The sequence below is a fragment of the Harpia harpyja genome, chromosome 7, assembly GCF_026419915.1.
Source record: "Harpia harpyja isolate bHarHar1 chromosome 7, bHarHar1 primary haplotype, whole genome shotgun sequence".
NCBI lineage: Eukaryota > Metazoa > Chordata > Aves > Accipitriformes > Accipitridae > Harpia > Harpia harpyja.
The window spans coordinates 30,564,634-30,591,555 of record NC_068946.1 but is presented as its reverse complement, the minus strand read 5'-3'; the positions used below and the strand labels follow the sequence as shown (position 1 = coordinate 30,591,555).

The window sequence follows — 26,922 nt, the reverse complement described above, 5'->3', positions numbered from 1 at the left end:
GAAAGTAGCAAATGAAAGTGATCAGGCAGAAGCTATGAAAGAAACATACTTTTACACATACTGTACAGTAAAATAGTGGAACTCCTGGCACAGGATGCTGCAGAATCCTCCCAAAATGCGTTAAAAGAATTAGGCCATTTAATGGGTGAGACCTTATTCAGAGATGCACACAGTGCCACTGACTCAGGAAGTCCTTAAGCAACCATCTGCTAAAAACTGGGAATGCAATCGGTATTACTGACCACTGTGTCTCTGGGCTGGAGACACTTTTGGTTTGCCATAGCACAGGCATTCTTCTGAGCACGCATCTGTTAACATGCACACATCGGAACTACTGCTCATTGTCTTACTGCTTCTAGCTAACATTAACCTGCTCAGAGTAGTAATGGTAAAAATAAGAGCCATTTTTAATAAGTCATTCTATTAAATATCTATTATTATTTCTGGAAATGAAAAAAAAAACCCAACCCAAAACACCAAGAAATTGTAACTGCAGCTAGAACCCCAGCTCAAGTCCTAATCTCACCCTGTCCCTTTTTTCACCAAAGAGCACAATATTTTTATCAGCTAGTATGAAATAACACAAAGAATTGGAGATGTTTAAGCTGGCATTTCCTGATCTGTATGTCCGAGATCAAACGCTTTATTTTTTTAATAAATATTTTGTTTTCAGATTTATTGTTTTAATGTATTTCCATTTATTAAAGATGTAAACAACAAGCTTTTAAACTTGAACAGAGTATCTCAAAAGTTATGGGTTAATAAAATTTATGCTATTAAACCCACAACATAGTAAGGGAAGTATTACTCTAGATAAACAAAGTGAGTTTGTACAATTAAATCATTACGAACTACAGATCATTTTCAATAATGTTTGTAAAGAGCTATCAAAAAAGCATAACAATTATCAGCAGAATTCTTTTTAGAAAGCATTCTTTCAAATTAAGTTTTTCTGGAATTAATACACACTGCCCAAATGCACAAATCCTTTTGAAAATAAGTGCATTGGACAGAAAACCACCACAGCTTAAACAACATATACCTCATGATGCCACTAAAGCATTTTTAGCTGTGTGGTATAATAAGATAGAAACCTTATTTTTTCTCTGCAATATGAATTTCGTTTCCATGCAAATGTTTTTGAATGAAAATGTTTTATTACATGAAAGCTTGCAGAAATAAATTCTGTTAAATACAGAAAAAAATATAAAAGTGTGACATTTTTCTTAGAAAAACGTTGTGACAAGGTTTAGGCAAAACTGATCTATTTCCTTAGGAATTGTTCTATATTCTGTTATAAAACAGCTCAAATATATTTTCTATGCTTTTTACAAGATGAAATAGGATTTACACAAGAAACATGTAAGTTCTCGTATGTCCAGCAATTGTGTTCATTTCACAAAAAAAAAAAAAAGTAGTCTTACAGCATCAACAATTGCATAACATAAAACTATCACCTGTCTTTCCTACTGACCATGTCCACACTACTTCCTATTTCATGCCAAAAAGACTTTCAAAGTTTTCCTTAGTTACTAATGAGACTTAAGAGTCTTAACCAGATGATTTTGGTTCATTACTCATACAATAAATGTTGAGCTAGCTGTTTCAAATGACTCCAGGGAGAACAATTTATATTATAAACTGCTGCAGCAACTGAATTTTTTTTTTTAAACTTTGCTTCTAATAAACTTGAGCATTTCAAGCCATGTAGTTCAAAGCATCTAAAAAGATTTGAAACACCTCTTATTTCAATTTCTTATTTTTTTAATATATACTGGGAAAGATGTTCCTTAAAACACTTCCTTTGTAGGGCTAGAGTTGAAGTCTATGACTTTAAAATCAAATTCATAGTTGGAAAAAAAAAAACAACCAACTTTTTTTTCCTCCTGTCTCTAAGATCACAAGTGTAACTAGCTCAGGATGTTACAATATTAAAAAACATTGTGAAAAGTAACAGAACAAGTTGACACACTTTCAGATGTGACATTTAAAACAGCAATAGTGTTTTTCCAATTTTTAACTCTTGAAGAAAAACATCAACTGAAGTATTTCCTGAAAATTTTGGTCAAACTTGCTTTCATGTTTGCAAAGTTGAAAGAATATACATCTATAGAATGCCTGAAGCACTCATGCTGATATTTGAAAATTTTTATAAAGCCTTCTCACATAACATTCACATTGAAATCTGAAATTTTACATTATCACCCCAGCCTCAGTATCTGACTTTCAATTAACAAGCAAAGTTAAAAACCAATGTTTTTTAGACTATAAAGTTACAATAACAAATACTTGAAAGTGAAAAAACCACCCATTTCACTGATATCTTAATGGTTTTATTCACAAAATAAACAGCTTCGTCTTTCCAAAGGAAGAATTTAACAGAAAGGCTCAATGCAATAATTATAAAAAAGTGGTACTGAAAATTTGAAAAAGTCTCATAAAATTTACAAATGCAAACTATCACTTTGTACAAAATATTTTTTTAAAGAAAGTTCAGTAATAGTTTTTAAAATACAGTTTTAATAGCTCAAATGCATGTTTATTTCAAACTCTGGTTAGGTATTATTTTCGTCTGTGTGGGGAATTCTCCCTTCGTCTGTCCTCGTTCTTTCTGGATTCTCTGTACTGGTCAGAATAACGGTTGTACTTCTCTCGGTGTTTCTCTGAACCATTTCTGTATCGGTCTTCTTGTTCCTCCTCTCTTGAATTATTATGGGCTCTCTCTCTGGATTTTGATCTCTCTCTTTTTCTACTGCGATGTCCATTATCTTTGCTCCAGTGTCTGTAGTTTTCATCATCAGACAAGGAAGCTCTTCTCTCTGCTTTTTTTGGGTTTGAATTACTGTGTTTATTTTCCAAATCCTTACTTCTTTCATGGTTCCTATCCTTTCCACTATGGTAACCATCTCTGCCATTGGACTCATCTCTGTGATGATACTTTGATACGTCATCTCTCCTGTGTGATTCTCTCAAATTTTGGTGATTTCTTTCTGATTTGCTCTCAGTATCACTTCTTTCCTCTTGCTGCCTCCTTCCCATTTTCTTTTCAAGTGATTTCCTTTTCCTTTCTTGTTTTTTCCTGGAAACTTTATCAGATTCTCTATTTTTCTTTTGCATTCTCTTTCTTTTCGCTTTAGGAACATCTGAAATTATAACAAATCAGGGGAATAAGTTTGCATTTTAATTTATTATGCTTAACTTGTTAAACTACATAGAAAGTTCTAGAGAGTTATTTTTTGTCAGAAAACTTTTGTGGGCATGTATCTGGACAAAGGTTTCAAAATAATGAGCTTTGACTTTATTGCTCCCCCCTACCCCCAACTGAGTATCTCATGCAATGGGGGAAAATTCACCCATTCTTTAATTAGAGCAGGTACTGATTATTTTTAAATGTCTGTCTGCATTACAGACTTTTTATTTTACATAAAGAGAAATTCTCCATAAAAGCGTGAATGACTACCAAGCCCAAGACTATTCTCCATTTTTCCTCTAAGCTTCAATATTTCTCAGTAACTCCGCTGGTACTAACACAAGACCCTCATGTTAACAAAAAGCAAGGTCACAATGCATCACCCCAAAACCTTAAGAGCATACAAATAAGAAATTAGGGAACAGCCTTCTGCATTTCATTCCATTTACAATGCCTATACAGGTGTTGAGAACATGATGCAGCTCAAACGAGAAAGAAACTTCTTCCTCAACTTACAAACAACCCAACAAACCCGCACTTGAATGCAAAACATTACTAAGCAGTCACATTAGTGTAAAAAGAGTAACTCACTCAATGGGAGTCTGACATAAGATCTGCAAACCTGTTGATCTAAGAATTTTTTGGTTACATAAGATATGCTTTCATTTTTTAAAAGATTTGAAATTCTATGTACTGACAGAACTCCAACAACCTTGCTTCTCTGCTCCCCCCCCCTCCCCCCAAGTAAATTGCTTAAGAGGGAACAACTCAAATTTGTACCGATGGGCCTGCCACTCACGAGTATCCATCAGCAGGGCTTTTGTCCCTTAGCTACCTGCAAGTGATGCCTGACTTTTGAGATCCTCTACCCATCACCATCCTCTTGTTGACTTGATACAAAAGGACCAGGCACAGGCTGTAAAGTCATACATCAAAGCACTCTCACAAATAATTTTTTTAGAAAGATCACCTTTCCCAGACCATCCAGTCTCTTAAAAAGTTTACTTTTCCAATTACTTCCTGGAAAAGCTTATCAGTCAATGGAGATTAAAAACAGCAGATGGGGAAAAATCTCCAACACTACCCTATGAGGAGACAGAGGCATGCTGAAATGGCTTGAGATAGTGGTACCAAGCAACATAACAATGGCCCTCTGGCTCATTTTCAGGAGAAATGGTGACAGCTTTGTCAACAATTTAAGATTAAAATTAGCTTCTGTATTTCCAAATACACAGTAGGGCTCATCTCAGTGGAAGAGCCTTTACTCTTCCTGTTTGCTCTTTATAAGGAACCTCTAGATTTCACTTGACAGTATTTATCAATAACAGCCATTTAAAATAATTGTTAATTCACCTTATTGTATGAACTATAGTATCATATCAGCTAACTGTTTCTAAACACCTTTTGAAAATACCACAGCCATAAACTGATTTAATAGTACATCAAATACCTGAATTCTACAGCAGCTGGCTAGTCTCATGTCTGAACTAAGGCTTCCTCGCATTCTGATAAAACATGATGATGGATCAATTCAAATAGATTTTAATAAAGTTTTTTAAACACTGTTTCCCCTACTATTTTACATCCACCAGAATGCAGAAAAATACCTGAGAAAGGAAATACAAAGGAACAAGCTGCTTTAATAACCAACAAATTTTGTCCTCCGCTGGACTGGTTTTGGTTGGAAGGACCTCTCCAGAGCAGTGCTGAGCTGAGCTAGCTGGTGAAGTTCCACACATTAACTGTCAGTAAGACAGTAATCTCTCATTGAGCTGTATGCTCAACTTCTCCATTTCTAATCAGCAGTTTTTCTATTTTCTCTTATGCACTGCACTGTTAAAACACTGAAGTACTGTAGCACATTCCTCTGAAAAATGCCTTTCAACTCTACCAAGTTATTTTAAAGATTTAAAAAGCTGCAAACACAAGAAGACTTGGAGTTATAACCAGTGATGGGCCTCAACCAAGGTTACAATTAAAGAATATAGTTATCTCCAATTAGTGTTCTGACCACTGTATTTAAGTACACAAGAACTAGGAAAAAAAAAAAGTGAAACCAGGCTGCAAAGATATCAAAATGCAAGTTTTAATCAATGTGTTCCTGAATGGAGAAAGGACAAGTAGTAAAAGGGAAGGTCCTAAACTTACAAAAATAAAGTGTTCATACTAGCAGACTGCAGACTCAGTTGGTTTGTCACTAAGGACTTACCTCTCTGGTTCCTATCAAAGAGCTCAGCAGAGCTGCAGCTGCCTATGCAGGAGCCATCTGGCTCTTTGCTGAACCAACGCCTTCTCTGACCCTGTTTAACTGTGCCCTCCTCTAGTGCTTTGTCGTCATTAATGCAATTAATGTGATGACACACAAATCAGACTTTGTACAAGATTGCAATGGAGAACAAAAATGCATTTCCAAAGCATGAGCAGTTCACACTGCTTTTATTTTATCAACCAACATTTTCATTTCAAAGGCACGTAATAAATCAAATTAACTTTGAATCAGCAAGTTTCTGTACTATAGAAATGCATGCTGTGTGATCATCTGCTCATGTTATGTACAAGGGGGAGACTGCACACACTAACACATACTAGCGTGTACTTTATAGATTAAGCCATGTTTATGACACCTCATGTCAAATAGAAGGTTCTGCATCAGCAGGATGGTATAAATGTTAAACACTAATTAATGCATAAAACTACAAAATACTAAGTTGTCAGCAAAAGCTAATTCTTCCTTGGAGATTTCTCTGCAGACAAGAACCTTCACTGTAACACCACACAAACGCTTCCTTAGGAAGAAGAATTAGAAATGGAGACTCTGAAGGAGAATAAAGTTTAAACACATTGCTAGAACTGAACAATGTCATTTCTGACCCATGAAGTAGCACATATTTACAGGGAAGGACACAAGTCGTATCAAGCTTAATCAATCAAGCCAAGCAAAAAAGAGTTGTAGACATTAGTCTCTACAGTTCACCAGTAAGCATCCCACAGAAATATTAATAGGGAATGACTTTAATCCCTCCATCCTCCACTAAACTGAAGTGATAGCACTGCGCAACAGGTATCAACTGTGCAGAAAAACTCATCTACAAAACAATGTTCCTCAGAAATTTAAGTTTTTAAAAATGGAATTCAGTTTTTCTAAATTCTAAAATAAATTTCCGTGAGCAGTATTTTAAAACTTGTAAGTTTTAAAAAAAGTGATTAGTTTTTAAAGCAGAGAAAGTAACACTGTCTTTAGCTAGTTTTGCCTCAAAACAAGTATACATTAAAATAAATAGGTGTATAGAAGTAAATAGAAGAGACATAAATAGTTATAGCTAGTGTTTAAGTACCGGAGTCACTGCTGTTGTCACTGCTAGATGAGGAGTCACTGCTGCTGGATGACTCTGAGCTGCTACTGCTGCTGTCAGAATCAGAATCTGAGGAAGAGTCTGTCTCTGAAGATGAAGAGGAATCTGATGACTCAACATCTTGTTTCTGTGTCATTATCATCTTTGGTGCATTTTTAAGATGCTCTCGTAATTCATCCCTAATCAACAAAAAAGGGGTTTTTTTTTCCTCAACTTTTTTTTTTTGGCAGGGGGGAGGGGAGAGACGGAAAGTAAATATCAAATCAGAATAGTGTTCCTCACGTTAGTCCTCCAAGGCCAATAGAAGTGAAGAAATTGATGGCAAAGCGAGTGTTTCTTGGGTTATCCCGAGGCAATAATCCCTCAAAGAAAGGCTGCAATGTTCTGATAGAAACAAACATCTAAATTAAACACCATGCCAGCTTAGCACAAATTCTCATTGACATTAGTAAACTGAAAAACAAACTGTATGGATCTCCATAGGACAGCAAAAGTTTTCTCTTCATGCATTTTTCTATACTTTCATTGTTTATATCTGTGATGTATCTGATCAATATGCTATCTAAAAACTTGTTCTTTTATGAAAACAAACTTCTTCACACACAAGAATTACATACATACTGTCAGATTATGACAAGAGAAAGCCTGACTTTGTGAAGCCCTGAAGAGACTTGTGAAATTGCAGTAGCCTGTGATAGCAAAGGATAATACTTGTTGACCAAGAAGTTCGAAGATCTAGGTATCTATGCTGAAATCCCATCAAATGGGGCCCTAAGTATAGTTTCAAGTTTAAGTTTACATGAGCTAAAGCATCTACTAAATTCTTCATCATAGAGGAAATCCCAATTTACAGGAAATAGCTCAAGCAACTGAAAGGAACATTGCCAGAATACAATGCATTAAATCACATACAGGCTTAAAACAATGTGTTATTTACACTACACTTAAGGATAAGCAGCTAATCATAGAAAAACTGTTACTAGTAGTTATTGTGCTTTCTTCTAAGTTTTGTCAGCAAAAAGCCACAGTAATATTTATTACACAGCTATATAGCTGACAATAAAAATAGACATGCACTTGGAAAATTCTTATACAAGCTGAATATCATTGGGAAAGAAAAAGATACATCTTGCAAATAGTCATGCATACATTTGAACTCAAATTGGTAGTAACACACTCAGCTTAATGGGACTCTTTGCAATGACTAAATCTATACATGAACTGATTCTTGAAGTACTGCAGCTACAGAACTGTTGAACTTGAAAACAGAGATCTTATCTGTACTTTTTCAGATAAGGAAACTAATTAAATTTACAGTTTTGAAAATAAAATTTCAACTTACTCATCTTTTAATCTTGCATTTAGATTAGGAAGTCCCATATATTCACTGAGTTCCTGAAAGAATATTTTGACAAAAATTCTACTGGAGGATGTGGTAGTTTCTTCACTCAGTATTATACATTCAAGGACCTGAAAATATTTAGAAAAACATTTAGAAAAAACCCTTAAGTTTAAACATACATCCTTTTTATTTATCTTAAAAACTTTTTTTCTCATGAAATAACTAATAAAGACTGATTTCCCCCTGCAAGAACATAAACCCTGTAATTCCTAGTCAAGACTTGCTTCCTCAGAAATTCTTTTCTACCACCTGGGAGCAGTTTCTGATCATATTTGTGCTAGTAATTCTTCAAGGATTTATTTTATCCAGGAAGGCTCCTAAAAAGAAAAATCGGGTGTGTGAACTTCTGGGAAGTTAAAGATTCGGGGCTTAAGTTCTAAAGAGGGGAAATATTTGGACTGACTTGTGTGTGCCTGAAGAATGACAATTAGGCTAGGCTGTGAAACAAGAATAGAACAGTATGAAAAGAGAAGTTACCTTGATATTTATTTCTTAATTTTTAATGTTCTATTATTATATCTCAGAATGCAAGACTGCTTTTATTTATTTGGCACTTAAATCACAAAATAGCAGTATTTTTTAATTTCTTATAATTCTTTAGAACTTTTAATTTTATATATTAAGATAATTTTTAAAGGTTTCTTGTTTTTCAGAGACAGTTCTGCTATTTACATTGCTGATTAAAAGTTCAAAATTCTAAAAAAGTACACTTTAATCATCCAATTCCAGCTGAGCTCCATAAAATAACAGCTTAAATCTACTTCAGAATGGGGAAGGGAGGAGGATGATGCACAGGGGCAGAAAGAGGAGATGGAGCAACACAGAATTGTTCAACAGTGTCTGAGAAGATACTTAAAATAATCCAGTTTGCTACAAGTAGTTCCAAACTGTAGAATAAATACAAAACTAAAGTATTATATATTATTTCTGAATACTGCGGATTAATTATTGAAAAAGATATCTAGGACAATAGCCTTTTTTACTTACACTCCAGGGAATTGAATCAGTGTACAGTAGATGAGCAAACATCTTGGCAACATTCCTCAGTTTGTTCGTTTCCAAACGATGAATAGTATCGTATTGTTCTTTGAAAATAGCTTCAAAGGATTCCATATATTCTTTTTTCAACATGCAGAAACGCTGAGACAACATTGTACAAATTAAACAACCAGATTAAACAAAATATTAAACATGCAAATAACCTACATGTAAGTGACCTAATGGTGCAAATATTTACTGCAACATTTTCCTTTTAAATAACCCTTGGAGAAGAAAAATACCTTCAAATGGATACATTTTATTGCTTTCAGCAGTTTGTCAGAACAAGAAACTCATCTGCATTGCAAAGTAGTAATTATCAATTTTGAACTACAACAAATTATCCGGCAATTTCTTTTACTTCCGTACATCCAGTATTTGCACCTGATGTAACCCCATCGAATGTAACTTTTTTTCATCACATCACTGAATGACTATTTAAAATTAAAGAGGCAGCAGGGAACACAGAGGTAAGACATTTTGGATATAAACATTCCAAAAAACACGGAAATTAACATTTATATTCTACTGAACAAGTAGATTCATATGGTTAGTGCTTTGTAACTGACTGTCAGCAGAAGTATTTCCTCAAATACTGGACAAAAAATACAAATGGAAAAAGCATTCCCTTTCAGCATAACTTGCTCCCTTGAGAAGACAAGTATTTTATCATAACTAGTCAAACCTGTCAATATCATAGACAGGGAAAACTTAACAAAGAAATAACTGCAACTAAATTATCAATTAGTTACATAAAAACAAAGAGCTAGCTCTTTACTGAAAAACAAACAAACAAAAAACCCCACCCACAAGCTCAGGACAGTAAGTATTCAGTCTTGTGCTCCAAATAAAACCTACGAAGCAGCTTTGAATGAAGTGGTAAAAGACAGGCATCTCCAAAATTAATCTTCAGCACTGTAAAAAGGATATTTTCTGGTAACTCATAATACTTTTACCTCCTTTTAATACCATTCTTTTGCCACTGATTTATTGTTCTACCACAACAATATAAAGAGAAAATGAGTTCTCTCATTCTGCATTTACTATACTTACTACAATCAAAATGTTAATTCAATCCACTAATACAACCAAGCAACTAATATAACCATTTTCAAAATGATAAAAAGGCTATTAGTTTTATTTATCCATTAAAACTTAAGTTCGACACACCAAAAAATTGAGTAAACCAATGAAATTATCTACCATCAAGTGTAAAATCTGAAAACAGAACTCACCCCTGCCAGCAACCCGAAGAATTTCTCATATGTTCTTTGCTGAGCACAGCAATCAAGTATCATATTGCAGAGTTCTTTCTGGTTTAAGAAAAAAAAAAATTCTCTAGGTAAATTCACTGTAGCAGCAAAACCCCATCATTACTAAGTACCAAAATATTGAAAAAAGCCTTACACGGATGCGAGCTTTGAAACAAGAACCTTCACATAAAACTTCATTGGCAACATCAGTAGTTTTCTGAATTTCTCATGTTTTAGAAGTTATCTGGGACATGAATATGAACTTTTGCCATTCAAACTTCCTCTTCTGCTTAAGCTAAAATTTATGAGTTAACACACTCAAAAAACGGTCAAAACTAATTTACAAACTGACTTTACCACAGTGCAAAAAGGAGGTTTAAGATAAAGGAGGAAGGTTTTGAGGACTTTCTTCGTGGTTTTGGTTTTGTTTGTTTGTTGTTTGGTTTGTTGTTGGTTTTTGGTTTTTTTTTTAAATAGCACCAATCCCTGCATTTATAGAAAATGAAGATTCTTTGCAACTTCCAAATGTCAAAATGGCTTACAACTCAAATACAATGTGCATGCTTAGCAGTGTATTTCCAAAATCAGAAATATCTGCAGATTTCGGTATGTATTAATGTATCTTTAATTATTCAGCTGTAATTTTCACAACAACCTCTGCTTACCATAAGCAAGCAGAAGGCAGTGTTTCACTGTAATTGCTTCACCAGAGAGGCCTGAGGGTGAAGTTCAGAAAGACTAAACTCGACCCTGGGAGGCTGATATGCCTAGACTTCCTCTATAACCAAGACAGTGAGGAAGTTTTCTAAAGGAGCTGGTTTAGGCTTCTGTTCTGAATCACCCTCTAGAACACCATCTCTCATTGGCTAGGAAGGAGCAGAGGAAGCCTAGCTAGAGTAGCCTCCCAAAACTTTTGTGCATTCCCCATCACTGACAGCCTGCCTTCCATTTTTCCCCCATCTCTGTGGTGGTCACAGATGTAAGCACCAGCTATGACAGTCCCGCAGAAGATGCTCTCCTACCACTGATACCAACTATCTAGAACAGCTACTCCCAGTCTTTCTGGAATACAGGTTGTCTGGCTCCCTCTCTCCTTGTTCCCCAATACCATCACCCCAAGATCATTATTGAATCACCCTCTGGCAGCTACCTCCTCCTATTCTTTCACACACGCCAAACCAAGAACCAGAGGGAAACACACAAGGGGGGATTCTGCTTTTACCTCGCCTCTAGGACCAGAGCCCTTCACCAGCTGAGAGCAGTGATCTAGGCAAGTAAGCACGCATGAGTTTAAAACCAAACTTACTCCACTAACCTACTATGTAAGCTGTAATACAGCTATTAACTGGTTTAGGGCACATTTTGAAACATTAATTAAGAAAAATGAAGCAAACATTTTTATATAAATTAAGAGCCATGAAAGACACTGTGCTTAAACAGGACTGCAGTTTTCCCCCCATTAAGTTCTTTATTATTTTCTTGCAAGACAAAATCCATAGCATAAACCAATTTATGACATTCCCAAATAGGTTTTCAGCTGTCAGTCACGTATCTTTCACAATTAGTTTAATTTCTCTTTAAACTAACAGTAACACTCCCATAAAAAATACTGGATAATTTCAAGCATTTTGTCCTCTTTATATCTTATACCAGTTTACTGTAACACATACCAGATTTCATATTCTCCCACTTGTGCCATTCTTCCAAGCATGTGTTCCAAAAAAACATTTTTCCCATCATAAAAACTCAAACCAAATAAAAAGCCAACCATGCTGAACAAGAAAAAAATACCTCCTCCAAACAAGGCAGTAACGTATCAAACTTACAGATGTGTTTAAAGGCATTCCTTTCAACACTGTCACATTGTGTTAGTGTGATGTATTAAAATGCATATTAACTTTTTATATTATCCTGTTTTACAGTAATGCTGCAGTTAATCAGTTTTTAAACAATAAAAAGGGTAAAGTGCTGATGCCACTGTTAATAACATCAGCAAGACTTGAAAAACAAATTACTTTTCTGCCTCATCTTAAATGCAATTACAACATTGGTATCCCCTGTGGTTTACAGTAATTAAGTATTTTAACATTTTAATTAAATATTACAATGATTTCTAGGAGGGTATCTTGAATAACCACATGCATGAAAATAGATTTGCCCACAAAGACATTCTTGCTAGTGCTATCTAAACAACTTGAGGTTAGGTCTAGAGTAACTGTCTTCCAGATTAAAAATTAACAAACTTTAAAAAAAATAATTAAATCATTTTAGAGATGCAACATGTTCATATGGCAATTCTAGCTTCATTTATAGCTTTAAAGGTTAAGTCATTTCTGTACTCCCAATGATAACACTTCTGGTGATGTTTATGGCAGGAAGAGCCTGTGTTTTTTAGTCCATCGCTTGCTTTAAAGAATCCGATGAATTTGTTTCCCAGTTTTACAGGCAATTTATACACTGTGGTGTTCAACAGTTTTCATACAATGCTCAGCAAGTGACTATTCAGCTTAGCTAAGTAAGTATAGCTCTCCAATCATGAAGTAAAATGCTTTGAAAATATCTGACATCACATACAGATGGTGAATGATCTTTCATAAAGATCTTTAATTCATTATTGTATCATGGAAAAAAAAAATGGCACTTCCCAAAACTGCTAAGACAGAAGATAAGGAGAAAGCTCCCTTTAAATATACTGCATTTCTTACAGTTCTCCCTAAACATTTCCTACTAGCTTTTACCCAAATAGGACAATGGTTTAGATGGACCGTGGCTCAACCTAACATGGCAAGTATCATCAAACATTTAAAGATGCTAAAGGGTAAACTAGGAGAAGACAGAAAAAACAGACTTGCTTTTTTCCCCCAGCTTTACCATTTTAAAAAATAAGCACACCCTGCCCACTCTATATGCTCTCAGCTTCACACAAAGGCTATGTTCACTGCAGATAGAAAAGCTAAAGCAACTCAGCTTTCTCACTCCCTTCTGATCATGGCTTCCTTTTTACTTAGTGCATTTTTTTCCTCCATTTCTTCCCTTATTTCTTGCTATTTCTTTTCTTGAAGATTTGCGTTCAGCTAAGCCTGCAATTTCAGAGCTGCCCCCCAGGCTACCTCCAAGAGGAGGTCTCCCTCTTCCCTCCCTAGCTGGAAGCAATGTAATTTCCACCTCCCTTTTCGGCCACACAGCTCTGTCCCATCCATTGCCTACACAAGCTGAAGCAATCATGAGACATCCCCACCCTGTAAGCTAATGTAGCTTCTTAAAATATAAAACTATCAATACCAGCACTTGGTTTCTACAATCATACAAGGAACTAGAGGAATTGATTTGTTGGAAGCAAACCCAGTAAAGGACATAGGTTGGTTTAAATCAATGTGAAATTGGATTTATGTGAAATTAGTGCCTTGCATTTTATACATTTGCACTGCTTTTACAGATGCTACATTTTTCCTTTTTCCTCTTTTATTTCAGCTGAAGTGTATTTTACTTCCACTTACTTACTACCTTAAAGCTTTCCCTACTGCTGCATATTTTAATGTGTGTAACCATCACATGTGCCTATTTTTTCCAGCATCTCTCCTCTTTCTCTGTATTTGTTGAATTACCACTTAGAGCCAAGGCTGGCAAAGCTATGGAAGGTGTTTCAGTAGCAGGTGGCCATTTGGCAAACTACATGCAGTGCTTTCAGCAGCTACTGTACTGTCTCCAGGTCTGTCCTGGGTTTGGTCAGCTAACGATCCTTCTCAACTTTCACTGTCCCTTTATTTACCGTTTTTTATCTCAGCTTGTTTTATATTTAGAGCAATGTATGCTTAAAGCTGCATACGTTTTTCAAAAATCTTGCACAAATCAAACCTGTAATATTTTACACAGGAATCATTAACTGGATATAAGAACAGATACATTTTTAATCATGCCGCTACAAGCCTACAACACACACACAAAAAGAGTGTGGTGAAATAATACATTAAAGCCCCACAGTATCTGCTTCCCTTCCACCTGAAGGCTACACATGCCAAACTTAAAATTAAGTGATGTCACTGAGGTAGTCTGAGCAATTCCATCCCCTTAGGTTAAATGCATACATACATGTTTGGAAGATCAAAGTCTAGTCAGAATTCTAGCTAATGCCTGTTATCAGTAACACAGAAATAAAGGATAATTCTGTATCCCTTCTATACCTTCATTTTGTAGACATCAACATATACCACAACATACACAGAAAAGGCAATGAGCTTCCCAATTATATAATGAAACTAGCTATTTTTACCTCATTACTATCTTTAATGTCATAAAGATATGCAATTTTAGAAAACTTTATTTTACACTTAGTGGAAATACTTCAACACAAATATCACCTGCCACATTTATAAAGCACATGCAGCATATTTTCCAAAAAATACAATTAAGCTTTAAGCACCTAAGATAATTGAAAATTAGTCTTAAGATTTTTTTTTTTTTAAATTTATTTTCTGGTAGAAAAGATCAGCAAGAACTGAAAAATTTAAACTTATTAAAAGTTATGAGCATATGCTTAAAATAATCTTATCTAATAATGTATTTAAAGAAGTACTTTTTAAAACTTAAGTTGTGTTTCTGGGCCTTCATCCCATATAGCTATGGCTTAAGAGACCTCTTTTAATCCATTACTAATTATTTTAATTGATATTTTGAATACTCCATCTATATGTTTAGATGATTTTTCCTGTGAAAGCTTAGACCCTTTGTGGGATAACCCCTATTCCAATCCTTCAGGTCGTTAAAGGAATCTCAGCTCAGCCAAAGCAACTAGTTCATTCATACCTACTGAGCTATTTAGAAACCGTTTTTAATTTTAAATATGTAGTCTACATTATTAACTGGAGAGAATGAAAGAGGGTAAACCAGTTCCACTAATGGGTCTTTCCAAATTTCAATTCAATATCCAGATTCTGCACCTATATGTGCATTTCCTGATGTTCTGTATCTTCAGGGATTACACTGATGTCAATGGCACTGTATGTTACACAAATTAAAACCACTGAAGAAGCAAGACCTTGTTGTCTACCAAAATTTTATATCCTAACTGTAGTGTGTTCAGAAGCAGGGTTGGGGTTTTTGTTTTTTTGTTTTTTTGTTTTTTTTTTTTATGTTGTAGTCTTCTGAGGTTCCTACATGTGTGAAAACCAGGTCAAAAACACTATGTAATTTGTAAAAACTTTGATCAGTGTAAAATGGTCAGACAGTAACATAATAAAAACAAGTATACAAATTAACACATTGACTTGAAAAATGTTAAATTTCTAGTGGGAGTATGGACCCACCTCAAACTCAAGGCTACTGATAACAGTAATAATTCCTTCCTTTCTTCAATACCTTTTGAAGACTCCTAAGGAACAGACCTCAGATTGCTTTTCAACTTATGATCTACATTGTATTTTATATAATATGCAATAAATTCTTATTTTATTGTTATTTATCATACTAAACCACCTGGAAACAAAGATAACTAATGTCTTGAGCCACACTGATGTTCAGATGAGCGGTCTGAGAATAAGATCATTCTGATTTTGATGGAACTTACAGATTTAAGGCAATGTATTTGAAAAGAAGTAGTTAAATTTAATAAAAAATCTGAACTAAATGCTGTCATAGTCCAGGCTAAAATAGTACATGGTTCAGAAAATTAGGTGTATCCATGTCATTAGACTTACACTTCCAGACATTAACAACAAGGAAATAAAGGAAGTTTATGCATTAACAGAACTCCAATTAAACATACCTTTAACCTCAATGTCAGAGTTACTGCTATGTACTTGGGATTTTTAATTGATAAATTATGAAAATTCAGAATGATTCAGCATCTCAGGCCCACAAAAAGTCCTGCTTCAAAAGACATCTACTTGAGTATGATCACCTTTTACAGGCAGTAGCAAGTCTGTGAACTAATCATGGTGCAGTTGCCAAAACTACCAGTTGCAATGCCCTACAATAACAAAGGTAACTGATGAATCTAAGAAATCCTCAACTTGATTAGAACATAATTATCAGCTTTAGACCATCCTACTCTATACCAGTTTCCTGGACTACATTCTCACTGAATGTCAAATCAAAATAAGTACTTGTGTTATCTTCAAGACTCAATGCATAAATAGCACAAGAGAGACACTGACACCCCCACCTCTCCAACTAGGACTGTTTTGAGCAAGTGTGACACCATCCTGTAAAAATGAAAATGTGTCAAATGCATGCATAATTCTTTCAAGAAGGTTGTGCCTACAATAACTTTTCTCTTTTCAAGCAAGCAAAAAAAAAAAATATCCTGGACCCATTACTTTTGTCTGGGATAACTGCATTGAGGGGCAGATTCTTGTAGAAGAGGCTCTAATTTAATTTAGCAAAATTCCAAGCATCACTGTTTACAAGTTTAGTTCTCATCACAACCAAAAAAAGGAACAAAAGCCTAAAAGCCAATCTCTTTTAGGCACGTTTTCAAAGACCAACAACAATGCATGGTTGGTTTTTTCGTTGGCCGTCCATCCCCTCCTCCACTCCTTGAGGGAGACTGGGCAACAAGGTAAGACATTTCCCTTTCTGCTCTCAGCTTGAATGATGCTAAGAACCTTTTAAAATTCAGTATTCTGTAGGCAGCAGCATCTTTCAAAAAACAACAAAAAAAGAAAAATCTATATTCCTCACATACATTTTCCTAAAGAAGGATCAATTTTCTAGGTAAGTAGTTGTCACTCCTGTCTAGATTTGTATTACTGTAAGAATCCTCAACTCCTTTTCTTTCAACTAAAACCATCAGAAACTGAATGTACTCCTCCAAGAACATAGGCAACAAAAATCTGTTAAGGGTAAGCATAAAGTAAGAAACAAGAAAGCACATTGCTTACATCTATCAAAGATTAATAAAATACAGAAGAAAATGATACATTTTAGAAGATTGAATTTTTAATGACTGAAGAAGGGCCCTTTGATGCAGAAGACAACACTGAACATGCTGGAGTCATCTAAAAAAGGATTTTAAAGGGTGAGAAACAGATCAAGTGTAATCAGGAGGACAATTTAAAGACAAGGTCCAGGTACAAGAAACAGGTATTATATATCCAGAATCCTGGAGCAAAAATAAATGAATGAGAAAAAGTGTCAAAGAAAAACTGAAAAGCTGGAAGTGAAAACTGAGCTTGTGAATCTGGAAAAGAAAACTGTGGAAAGAAAAGGTGTTTTCTAGGGAAAGAAAAATAGGACACTGTAGTAGGCAAACTTTTCACCCCAAAAAAGGGGTGTGGGAAAAAATAAAGGATGAGGAGATGGAAATTAGCAAGTATTTTGAGGAAGGAGAATATACAGCTGGAGACTAAAAATTAACTGCATGCAAATCAGATGGGAAATGGAAGATGGATGTTTCTGTTTAACAGCGTCATTTCCTTCTGAAAAAGCAGCATTTCAGTTCATAGCAAAATGAAAAACGTGTTCATCTCAAGTCAGAACACAATTTTAGGCTAGTAAATAAAAAAAAAAAAAAAAGACTGCCAACATTCCCCTCAGCACCCAGTACTAAACTGCAATGCCGAAAAGCAGTATTATGTTGTTCTATTCTGTAGATTATCCATTTGAACCTTAATCCTCTTTCTGCAAGTCAGAGCTGTGCAACAGATCCATTACTGGTATTAAGCATACAAACACTTGTGTTGCACAGCAGTTAACATGACACGATAATCTGATAATTCAACCACTGATAAAAACTGCTAAATATATTCCTGAACTCGGCCCTAAATCATGCCAAAAATCTCTGTACATAAAGATTTCTGGAACAATTAACCTGCAAGAAAGTTGTTAAGACTGTATTAGTCTCAAAACTGTTGTTCATATCTGTCTTTAGGTTTTGAATATTCTTATCAATTTTTAGATTGTATTTAATTGACAATTCACTACTCAAAACCTGTGGAAAACAGTCGTAATGACAGAATTAAAGACAGACGGTTTTATTAAGTAAAGCCATCCAGAAGGAAAACACAAAGCTACTGTAAAATCAGACTTAATTTGAACAGAAATTTTGCAACGAGAATTTTAAGTTTCACCTGATTTTTAAGGAATAGAAACCACATTAAACAATACTTCAGTCAAACACTCTAGTACCTGCTTCTCATGATAACCGCCATTCATAGCAGAAGTTCGCATGGAGAATAAGCTCTTACCTACAGGGTCTCCACTGTAAGAAACAACCAACCATGACTTTATCACCTCTCCCACACTTGATCTAAATTGCAATTTTCTTACAAGCATAAACAAACTTTGAAGATTCACCCAAGAGTTCAGCACACATTTCAGGAATTTCTCAAGATTGGTTAAAGCTTTGAATCATAAGGTACACAAAAATTATAAAGACACAACGTCCTGCAATACAGGTTGCTGAAGCTTTCAGTAAAACTGACCAAGAAAAGTGCTTTATGGTTAAAAAAACCAATCCTGTGGTTTGTTTTAAAAATGAAGGCAGTGGGAATCAATTGAATAAAGGCTTCAATCAGAAGATATTAACTTGAAAGAACAAAAAATAATTTCCCTTGTTTAGAAACTGGCAGTTAATTCAACCAGAAATTTCCTGCTGAATGCATGCAGTATTTTATCCACAGATAGACTCAAGCCCCGTAAATCCTTGAACAATTTTATTGTATCTCGTTCTTTCTGCTCTCACACTCATCAGGAAACCTTTTTTTTTTTTTTTTCATTTTTGCCCCCATAAACACTCCTTAGGAGCTGTAAGTCTATACAATGAGCAAGTCAAAGCTCTCGCATCTTTGATTAAGGTGAGGTGAAAAGTAACAATGATTATTAGGGGAAAAAAAAGAAATCAGCACAAAGACACTGCCTCATGTGACAAGAAGATGCAGTTTTACAGCAGTTTTGAACCTTGAATTGTAGTACTTCCTACAACCAGTACTGAATCATAGGTTGATACTAATTTATTTTTATCTCTCCAGATAGATACATACTTCCCCCCCTCCAAATGCTAAAAGTAACACTTCTGTATTTATTTTAAAAGCATTTCATTCATAGCAATTACAGCTGAATCATAACTACAACACCTCAGATTCCTTTTTTTTAATTAATAGGGTGGTGTGCTAACCAAAATAAATTGTCTAAGCACCACAAACTAATATTCAAATACATAAATTATTCATATAAATGTAGTAGTTTTCAAAGAATGCTATAAATTTTGATATTAAAACCTGTGATGCTTAGTGAGTTTTACATATTTTCCAAAGCACAAACTGATAGGAAAGAATCTGTTGGAATGAGATGTTAAGGGAACAAAGTAATATTGCCTAGAGACTTGACTACACAGCTAGTGGGATATTCTATTTTGTCTCCTCCAATCATTTGTTCTCTAAAGAGACATGAAAGTCAGTGGAAACATTTCAGAGATTATAGTGCTGCTGGTCACAAAGCTACTGTACTCTAGTTAGCATTGTATTTAATTGATTCCCCACAGTTCCATATATATTCAATTTACCCATACTTTAAGTCTCAAAACAAGACCTGGGAGTTGCTCTGAGAGGTTTCCTACAAAATTAGGAGTAACAACTTTTGTGTTTACAGTGCAGCAGGGAAAAACAAGCACGTTTGCACATTTGTTTTTGCATAGTAACATTAATGTATTTTTAATTTGTGATTGATAGGGGAAATATAAAGTTTCTCAAATCTGAGACACAAATAAAGCCCTTCACAGGATTATGTAATATAAAAAGATTAATATTCAGTAAATTAGCACCCCATAAAGTATATGAAAAGTAACACCTTAAATTCATCTGTGTACATCTGGTTATTTTTGTTTGCAGCAAGCAAAGGATTCACAGAAAAGCAAATATTAAGTCAAATCTCAAGAACACCAAATAAAGTTTTCAAAGAACACCTAACTGTAGCCCAGAACTCCACTTACTAGTTACTATTATACTAAAAGGTTACTTCTACACACATTGTTTCAAATAAAACAGAATAGTGGTAATTAAAGCCACAAGAAAATCAACAGCACTCTCAAGAAAACTTGAAAACATACCAATTGTATTGACCTTACACAGTGTCTGAAGACAAAACAGATTTTGTCTGATGATCTCCAAGAGTACAACAAAGCATACTTACAACTGCTTTAATTCAATACACTATTATTCAGAGGACTGTGAAAGCAACAAAACACATTCTTTTAGCACTATGCTAAATTTCAAGCCCCACTGATAAAAGTCTACAGCTACCTGCAAATATGATCTTCAACTCAGAGCTCTTTCAAAGACAGACAGAGCTCTGAGAATGACTGCCTTGCTACAGTACTTTTGTTATAGGATGTTTCAACAGTCCAACCAACAAACCTTTTCAAACAGGCTATGAGCAAACACTTGAACTGCTTGACAGAAAGAAGCAATTGCGTACGACAAACGTCCTATGAAATATGCGTCAGCCTATTTGCTCTGAAATAGTACTGTTTCTTAACCATGTTAATAACAAAAAAGAATAAGAAATTAGGCTTACGGTCTGACTTTCAGGAAAGTCCATCTTCAGCAATTTGTGAGCACATTCTTCAAAGTCTAAGCTGCAATAATAGAAAAAATACTTCTCGTTATCTCTGCAATATACGCTACACAAAACATTTCAGAATTATATTAAGATTTATTATTGGTGCTGAAACTTCAACTGTTTTGAAATAAAGTATCTCATTAACTCTCAGAAAGCTGTTTTACTGGGGGTTTTGTTGTGGTTTTTTTTTAATAAACGTTTTATTATTTCATGACTTTGTATCTAAAAATTAATCCAAAGTCATTACATTTGCAGACAATCTGAAAACAAGATGACTTGGGTCATTATCACTATTACATCATCTTACAAAACTCAGCAAAACACAAACATGTGAGCTCGTTTTGCACAGCCTGAAAAAACACTGGAATGCAAGCACTGTACATAAGCTCCAAAAGCAGCATGTACCACACTCTCCTCTTTGCACTCCCGTTCTTGCATACTGAAAGCCTTTAGCTACCAGAAAGTACCTCCTCCCTCCCCAGTACAAGATGAACAAACTTAAGTATGGCAAGAAAGTATTGAACAGTAACTTTGAGAAATCTAAGAGCCTTTCATACATCTCAGTAGGGTATTAATTCCTATGTCTAATGATCAATACCACAACTACATTATCTCATTCTTCATGCAGGTTCAGACCTGCAGAATACTGTGCGCCATGCTTACTTTTAACAATGGAATTGAGTGGCATGCAACAGATTAATCTCTTCTTTCACCCAGGTGACACAGGGGTTATACCACAATGTTTTGATTGTCCATGCCATGTAATGCAAGGGGGTTTCATTCTCAAGATGAATACAAATACAGTACGCTTCAGGGTTGGTATCTGTGTTCAGGGTTGGTATCTGTATATTTATCTTCCAAACAATGCAGATGGCAACAGGCCTGAAGAATACCACACTGCAGAACTCCTTACTCTCAGAAAAGGAGAAACTCTACAGCATCTCTACTTTAAGCATGTCACACTTTTTTTCAGAAATTATTAAGATGCTGTATAATCTGCAGATCACCAACTTTTGTTCACTCAAAATTTTGATTACAGCAATCCTCACAGAAAAGTCCCAGTGCACTACTCAAACATTTTGAAACAAACAGGATTCATCTTAGAATGAGAATTTGGGTACCCATTTGTCAAAACAGTCTGCATTATACAGTCGGGTCAGGCTCCATAAAGAACACTTCCCTGCCTTTTTTTTTTTTTTTTTTTTTTTTAAAATTGCACATTTAAAAAGAATTTAAAAAGTAAGAGAATTCCAGTTCACTCATTTCAAAAGAACTACACTTATAGGTGTACAAATTTTATTTACCTTGACTGAATAGCAAGATAAATTGTACGACGGAAGGAGACCAGGTTAATTTCTGTTTTGTCATGGACAGTAACTTTCTGACCTGGGAAAGACAAACATGGTTTTGTAAAGAGCAAAACATTAAGGCAGATATATGTAAACTCTTAGAACAGCTCCTCTATTTACTAAGTCTGTAGCACACTATGTACTACTTTTTCTAGAAGTATTTAGGACTGTTTAGCACTTTTATGTATTATTTTTTATTTTTACAGAGAACAAAAAAAAAATCAGTATTTGCCTCATCTGTAACAGATAAATATTTAGAGATACAGTTTCAAGAGGATAACTCTCCTTTTGAAGGCTTTTCACATGACTTAGCCACTGCAACCTCTGGGTTTAACATTCCTCGTCTACATTATTAGCAAGGTATTTTCTGCGTAATTTAACTATACAATGCTTTATGTAGCCTCCCTGATTTTAACAGGAAATTCTTTGTTTCTGTTATGTGTAGGATCTACATTCCAGCATTCTGCAGAAGTTCTGCTTTGCCCTGGAGCAAGTGCAGAAAAATCTGTTCCGAATTAAAACCATTCTGGGAACACCTTCATAAGGTATTCACTATTCCTTCATTCTTTTAAAGTTTGGTAATAGCATAAGTGATGAAAAGTTATGTGAATTCTCATACTTTTCATCAGCCTGGTAGCTCTGCTCTTCTGTGAAATACTCCAGCAAACTGGTGAGGAAATCCATTCTTGGTATTTTACAAGAACAGGACTTGGCTGGCTTTGTCTGCACAAACACTTCAGTTATGCTTATCCATCAATTTTTTTTTCCTGGGAATCAAATACATTCTTTGAAAATGTGTCAACACTGACTGCTTCCACTAAAGATCAAGAAAGGGGGCTGAACTGAAGTAAGAAATGAGATATAGAGAATGTAAATACAGTTGTAAGAAAACTCATTCTGATTTTTAAAGTGACTTAAAAATATGATAGAGCACTAGAAAGTGTCCAGAAAGGTTGTCTTTGCTAGTTTTTAAGGAAGTGTTTTCATGGTTTTTTTTTAATATTTTATATTTGAAAGGCTTCTCTTGCATGAAACCAATATGGTCAAGAACAATCAGGCAAGCTTGCTTTTCATTTTCCGCCTGTGCTGAATGCTTCCTTTTAGACCATTACTTTTATACTACTTGCTAGTAAACACTTAGATCTGAGAATAATTTAAGATTAAAACATCCCTTAACACTTGAACAGTCTTAGTTTTGCAACATATGTAACAAGTTAAACTTTTCCTTCTTGTTTCACCTACAACCAATCAATCACTAGAAAGGTGCCAGTCATACACTTACCATCTTCATCCTCCTCTTCATCATCTTCTTCATCTTCCTCACTACTTCCAGCCTCCTGATCTGCTTCAGATTCACTGTCACCTTCATCAAGAATTTCTGAAAGAGCAGTATCCCAGATTAAAGGAATATAGACCACAGTAGTTTCATCACCAAAACCACTTGATCCAACACCTAAGAGTGAAAGGGTGTCTCAGGTGGAGGCTGTGGCAGAGCCAAAAAGATAGGTATGTCGTAACCAAATGAAAACATAGCTGGAGGAACAATACTGAAGAAAATAGCAGGAATACATTAGAAAACTGTCAGTTGATCATAGACCTATCTGGGACACAAATATCACCCACTGTTAAATAATAAAGGTTGGTAACAATAGTTGATTAAGTAAACGCCCTATAAATAAGTGTGTAAATGTATAAATATTATGTATAAAACGTGCACACACACACACACCCCCTACCTTTCTTCAGCATTTTGTATTTCTCTTCATTTTCCATAAAGTTCGGATCCATCTTGAAAACATCTTTAGAATAAAAGAGAATTTTTATTTAAAATACAAAATGAAGAAAACAATGAATATTTAATCTTAAATTTGTTTTCATGGGGAATGCAGTCATAGAATTATCTGCCATTTCTAACTTACTAAGAACATCCTCTGGGTTGTAGTCATCTTCTAATGGCAACATATGAGTAAACTGATCCTCCTCTTCCACTAGATCTAATCCCTCTGGAATGATTGGATGATCCTTGAAGCCATCCTTCCGTACAGCAAACATGACTTCTATCATATACTGAACACGCATATCAATTTTAGATTCATGTAGAATGTGTCGAAGACGGTCAAAGATTGCTTGGGAAAAAGACAGAAATGTAAATATGAAAAGGATTTACTAATACAAACATCAAAAAGACAAATGTTCTGGCTAATTACACTTACCATTAATACCTCTAGGAGAAACTTCCGTTAATTTGAGCCCGCTCTCTTTAATAAATCCAATCGCTACTTCAATACTGTCATCAGTAGGCCTTTCAAGAAGCAAAGTGAGCATTTCCAAACATAAAACCTCATGAGCCTATGGAAAGAATATCACTAAAGAATTAGAATGTACAATGTTACACTATTATTACAGTCATTTACTTGACGGAGCAGTCCAGCCTTTGAGGATGTCACAACACACTTGTTTAATCACACACACAAGGCAACAGTAGTGCAACAAAGCTAATTAAGAGAAAGTGAAAAATTTCAAATACAATTTTACCACCTGTATTTACACCAACTTCGTAGTGAATGTGACTATGCTATTGAAGTGAACAAGCAAGCAATGAAAAACATTTTGCCATTAAGAAAAAACAGAATGCGTTTCCAAGAAGCAAATAAAACAGCACTTACTTTACAGAAACTAGTTGTAAATGCATTGTGTCTATAACTAAATCAGGTCTTCCAGGATCAGGCACATAAGCAAATAGCACACTTGGATTAGTGTCCTTTTTACCAAAACGCTGTACATTCCCAATGCATTCCTGAAACACTGCTTCTCACCATTATTTAAATTGGAGTATCCTGATTTCTAACACATAAAGAAGTAGCATAGAGCTGGATACAAATTTGATTTAGATGCAACTGAGTCTAGTTCTGCCTACACAGATGTTTAAGTCAGATGACAGTGTTGCAAGAAAATCTGTTTAAAATCTGTGGGACAGAGCCTCAAATGATGCTTGCTTTGCATCAAGGTTTGTCTGTATACTAGCCCAAACATATTTACAAAGTCTGGGGAAGCTCTGGAGCATAAATGCAATGGTAAGTGATGAAAACTGCGTAGGGAGTTACCAATGTCTTTTCTAAAATGGTCCTAACAACTTAAAGCAGGCATTAAAAGGAAACCTGAACTCAGATTTTCAGTAACCTTTAGAACAGGGAGAGCATCTTCACTTAGGCTACTGCTGTCTTGAGGCTAAAGAAATAGCCATATAGGGTTTGGATTGAGAAGAAACATGAAGTAACATACCACATTCTGATTCATCAAATGTGCAACAAATTTTGAAGATGTTAGACAGAGTTGCTGCAAAAGAAATAAAACAAAATTTTAACACATCGTATACAGAAGAAAAAAATTTGTAACTCAGACATATTATAGATTTGTTCATCTCAATCAGATTAAGTCATGAAACTAACTATTTTGGGATATTGATTTAAAACAAACAAACAAACCTACTATCACAGTACCAACCCAGAACAGGTTGTCAAGCTTTCACGATACTCTAATACTACTATACTTACTGTACCAATGATAGGTCCCAACCCACAGCTCTTGGATGTGTTCCTTTGAAGTATGTAATTTAAATACACTTGATACAAGGTTAACGTAGCAGAATTACAAGTTTCGGCATGTTGCTTCTTCACATTTTACATACCTTATCATTTCTGCGATATCCTTTGCGAAAATTTAGTATCAACCTCTTGAGAATCAATTCACCAATATTTGGAAACTTTGAATTGATAATTGCCACAAGAGCTGCATAAACATGGGTAAAAATTGGAGAGGCACTCTGAGCTTGCAAAATGGATCTAGATAACAATCCCCTGTAAAAATACATAAGTTTAAGATTTTTCTGGTAATAAAACATTTAATGTTTTTATTCAGTACATATCACATAAAATAGTATTGTACAGTTGGAATAGTTAGAAGGTACCAGATGGTCAATTTCAAACCATTGTTTATCATGCCAGAAATGGAGTTTAGCAAAATGTTGCCCAAATGTGTGTGAGCTCAGAAATTCTTAAACTGATACCTTATCTTTCATTAAATATTCCTATTAGAACTACATTTGAAGATGATAAGCATGTAAAAAGTCTTCATCTTGTATCCTGCAATTATCCCTTTTTTAACACCAAAGCAGGCTCTTCTTAGCTTTGAAGTTCGTATGATTGTGCTGTTTCTTTTCCTCAATTGAAAACACAAAATCCTGTTTGTGACAGAAAAAACATCTGCTCCGCAACTATTTATGAAAACCACATAATTGTGTTTCAGTATAACGATAACTTCAACAAGCAAAACAAATTTCTAAGAAATAAAAATTGTATTTCCATAAAAGGTCCCCAACAATAAATATCTACCTAGGAGTAATAAAACTGAATGCTCAGTAAAACCAGAATTGGCAAAGTAATACTTTTCAATGCTTTTCTCAAATGAAACTGCATATTTTCAACATAATAATTATGTTTTGGAACTGAGAACTGATTATAAAAAACTACTACTTAGAGTCTAAATGAATGTAAACACCATGAGATAACAGTTCTTTTATTATACTAACGTTCTGACTTAATATATGTCAAGACTAAAGTCTGAAAAGAACGAGACTTCCCCCCCCCGCTCAGTTTTGCTTTTTCTAACGCTTTAGCACATAGAATTTTATTTTTGCTGTATTACTCTATTATGAATGGGCGAGAGAAAAAAAAAAAGCCCTCCAAATATGAATCTTCAAAGTGCACACTGGTGTCCGACTCTG

The 26,922-nt window shown here is 34.8% G+C and overlaps 1 protein-coding gene across 3 annotated transcripts in view; it reads right to left on the bottom strand.

The window, feature by feature from the left end:
* Nucleotides 1–2,311: 2,311 nt before the first annotated feature.
* CWC22 (CWC22 spliceosome associated protein homolog) overlaps nucleotides 2,312–26,922 on the bottom strand; it is a 31,622-nt gene continuing 7,011 nt past the window's right edge. For all 3 annotated transcript variants that reach the window (XM_052792122.1, XM_052792124.1, XM_052792123.1), the window contains exons 7-20: nucleotides 25,828–25,996; nucleotides 25,422–25,475; nucleotides 24,353–24,488; nucleotides 24,059–24,265; nucleotides 23,876–23,938; nucleotides 23,422–23,517; nucleotides 22,095–22,176; nucleotides 20,746–20,806; nucleotides 10,219–10,296; nucleotides 8,933–9,085; nucleotides 7,886–8,013; nucleotides 6,826–6,927; nucleotides 6,526–6,722; nucleotides 2,312–3,143 (exon numbers count right to left, since the gene is read on the bottom strand). In XM_052792122.1, the coding sequence (XP_052648082.1) occupies nucleotides 2,563–3,143; nucleotides 6,526–6,722; nucleotides 6,826–6,927; nucleotides 7,886–8,013; nucleotides 8,933–9,085; nucleotides 10,219–10,296; nucleotides 20,746–20,806; nucleotides 22,095–22,176; nucleotides 23,422–23,517; nucleotides 23,876–23,938; nucleotides 24,059–24,265; nucleotides 24,353–24,488; nucleotides 25,422–25,475; nucleotides 25,828–25,996 (2,107 nt within the window). In that variant the 3' untranslated portion in view covers nucleotides 2,312–2,562. The remainder of the gene's footprint in view (nucleotides 3,144–6,525; nucleotides 6,723–6,825; nucleotides 6,928–7,885; nucleotides 8,014–8,932; nucleotides 9,086–10,218; nucleotides 10,297–20,745; nucleotides 20,807–22,094; nucleotides 22,177–23,421; nucleotides 23,518–23,875; nucleotides 23,939–24,058; nucleotides 24,266–24,352; nucleotides 24,489–25,421; nucleotides 25,476–25,827; nucleotides 25,997–26,922) is intronic.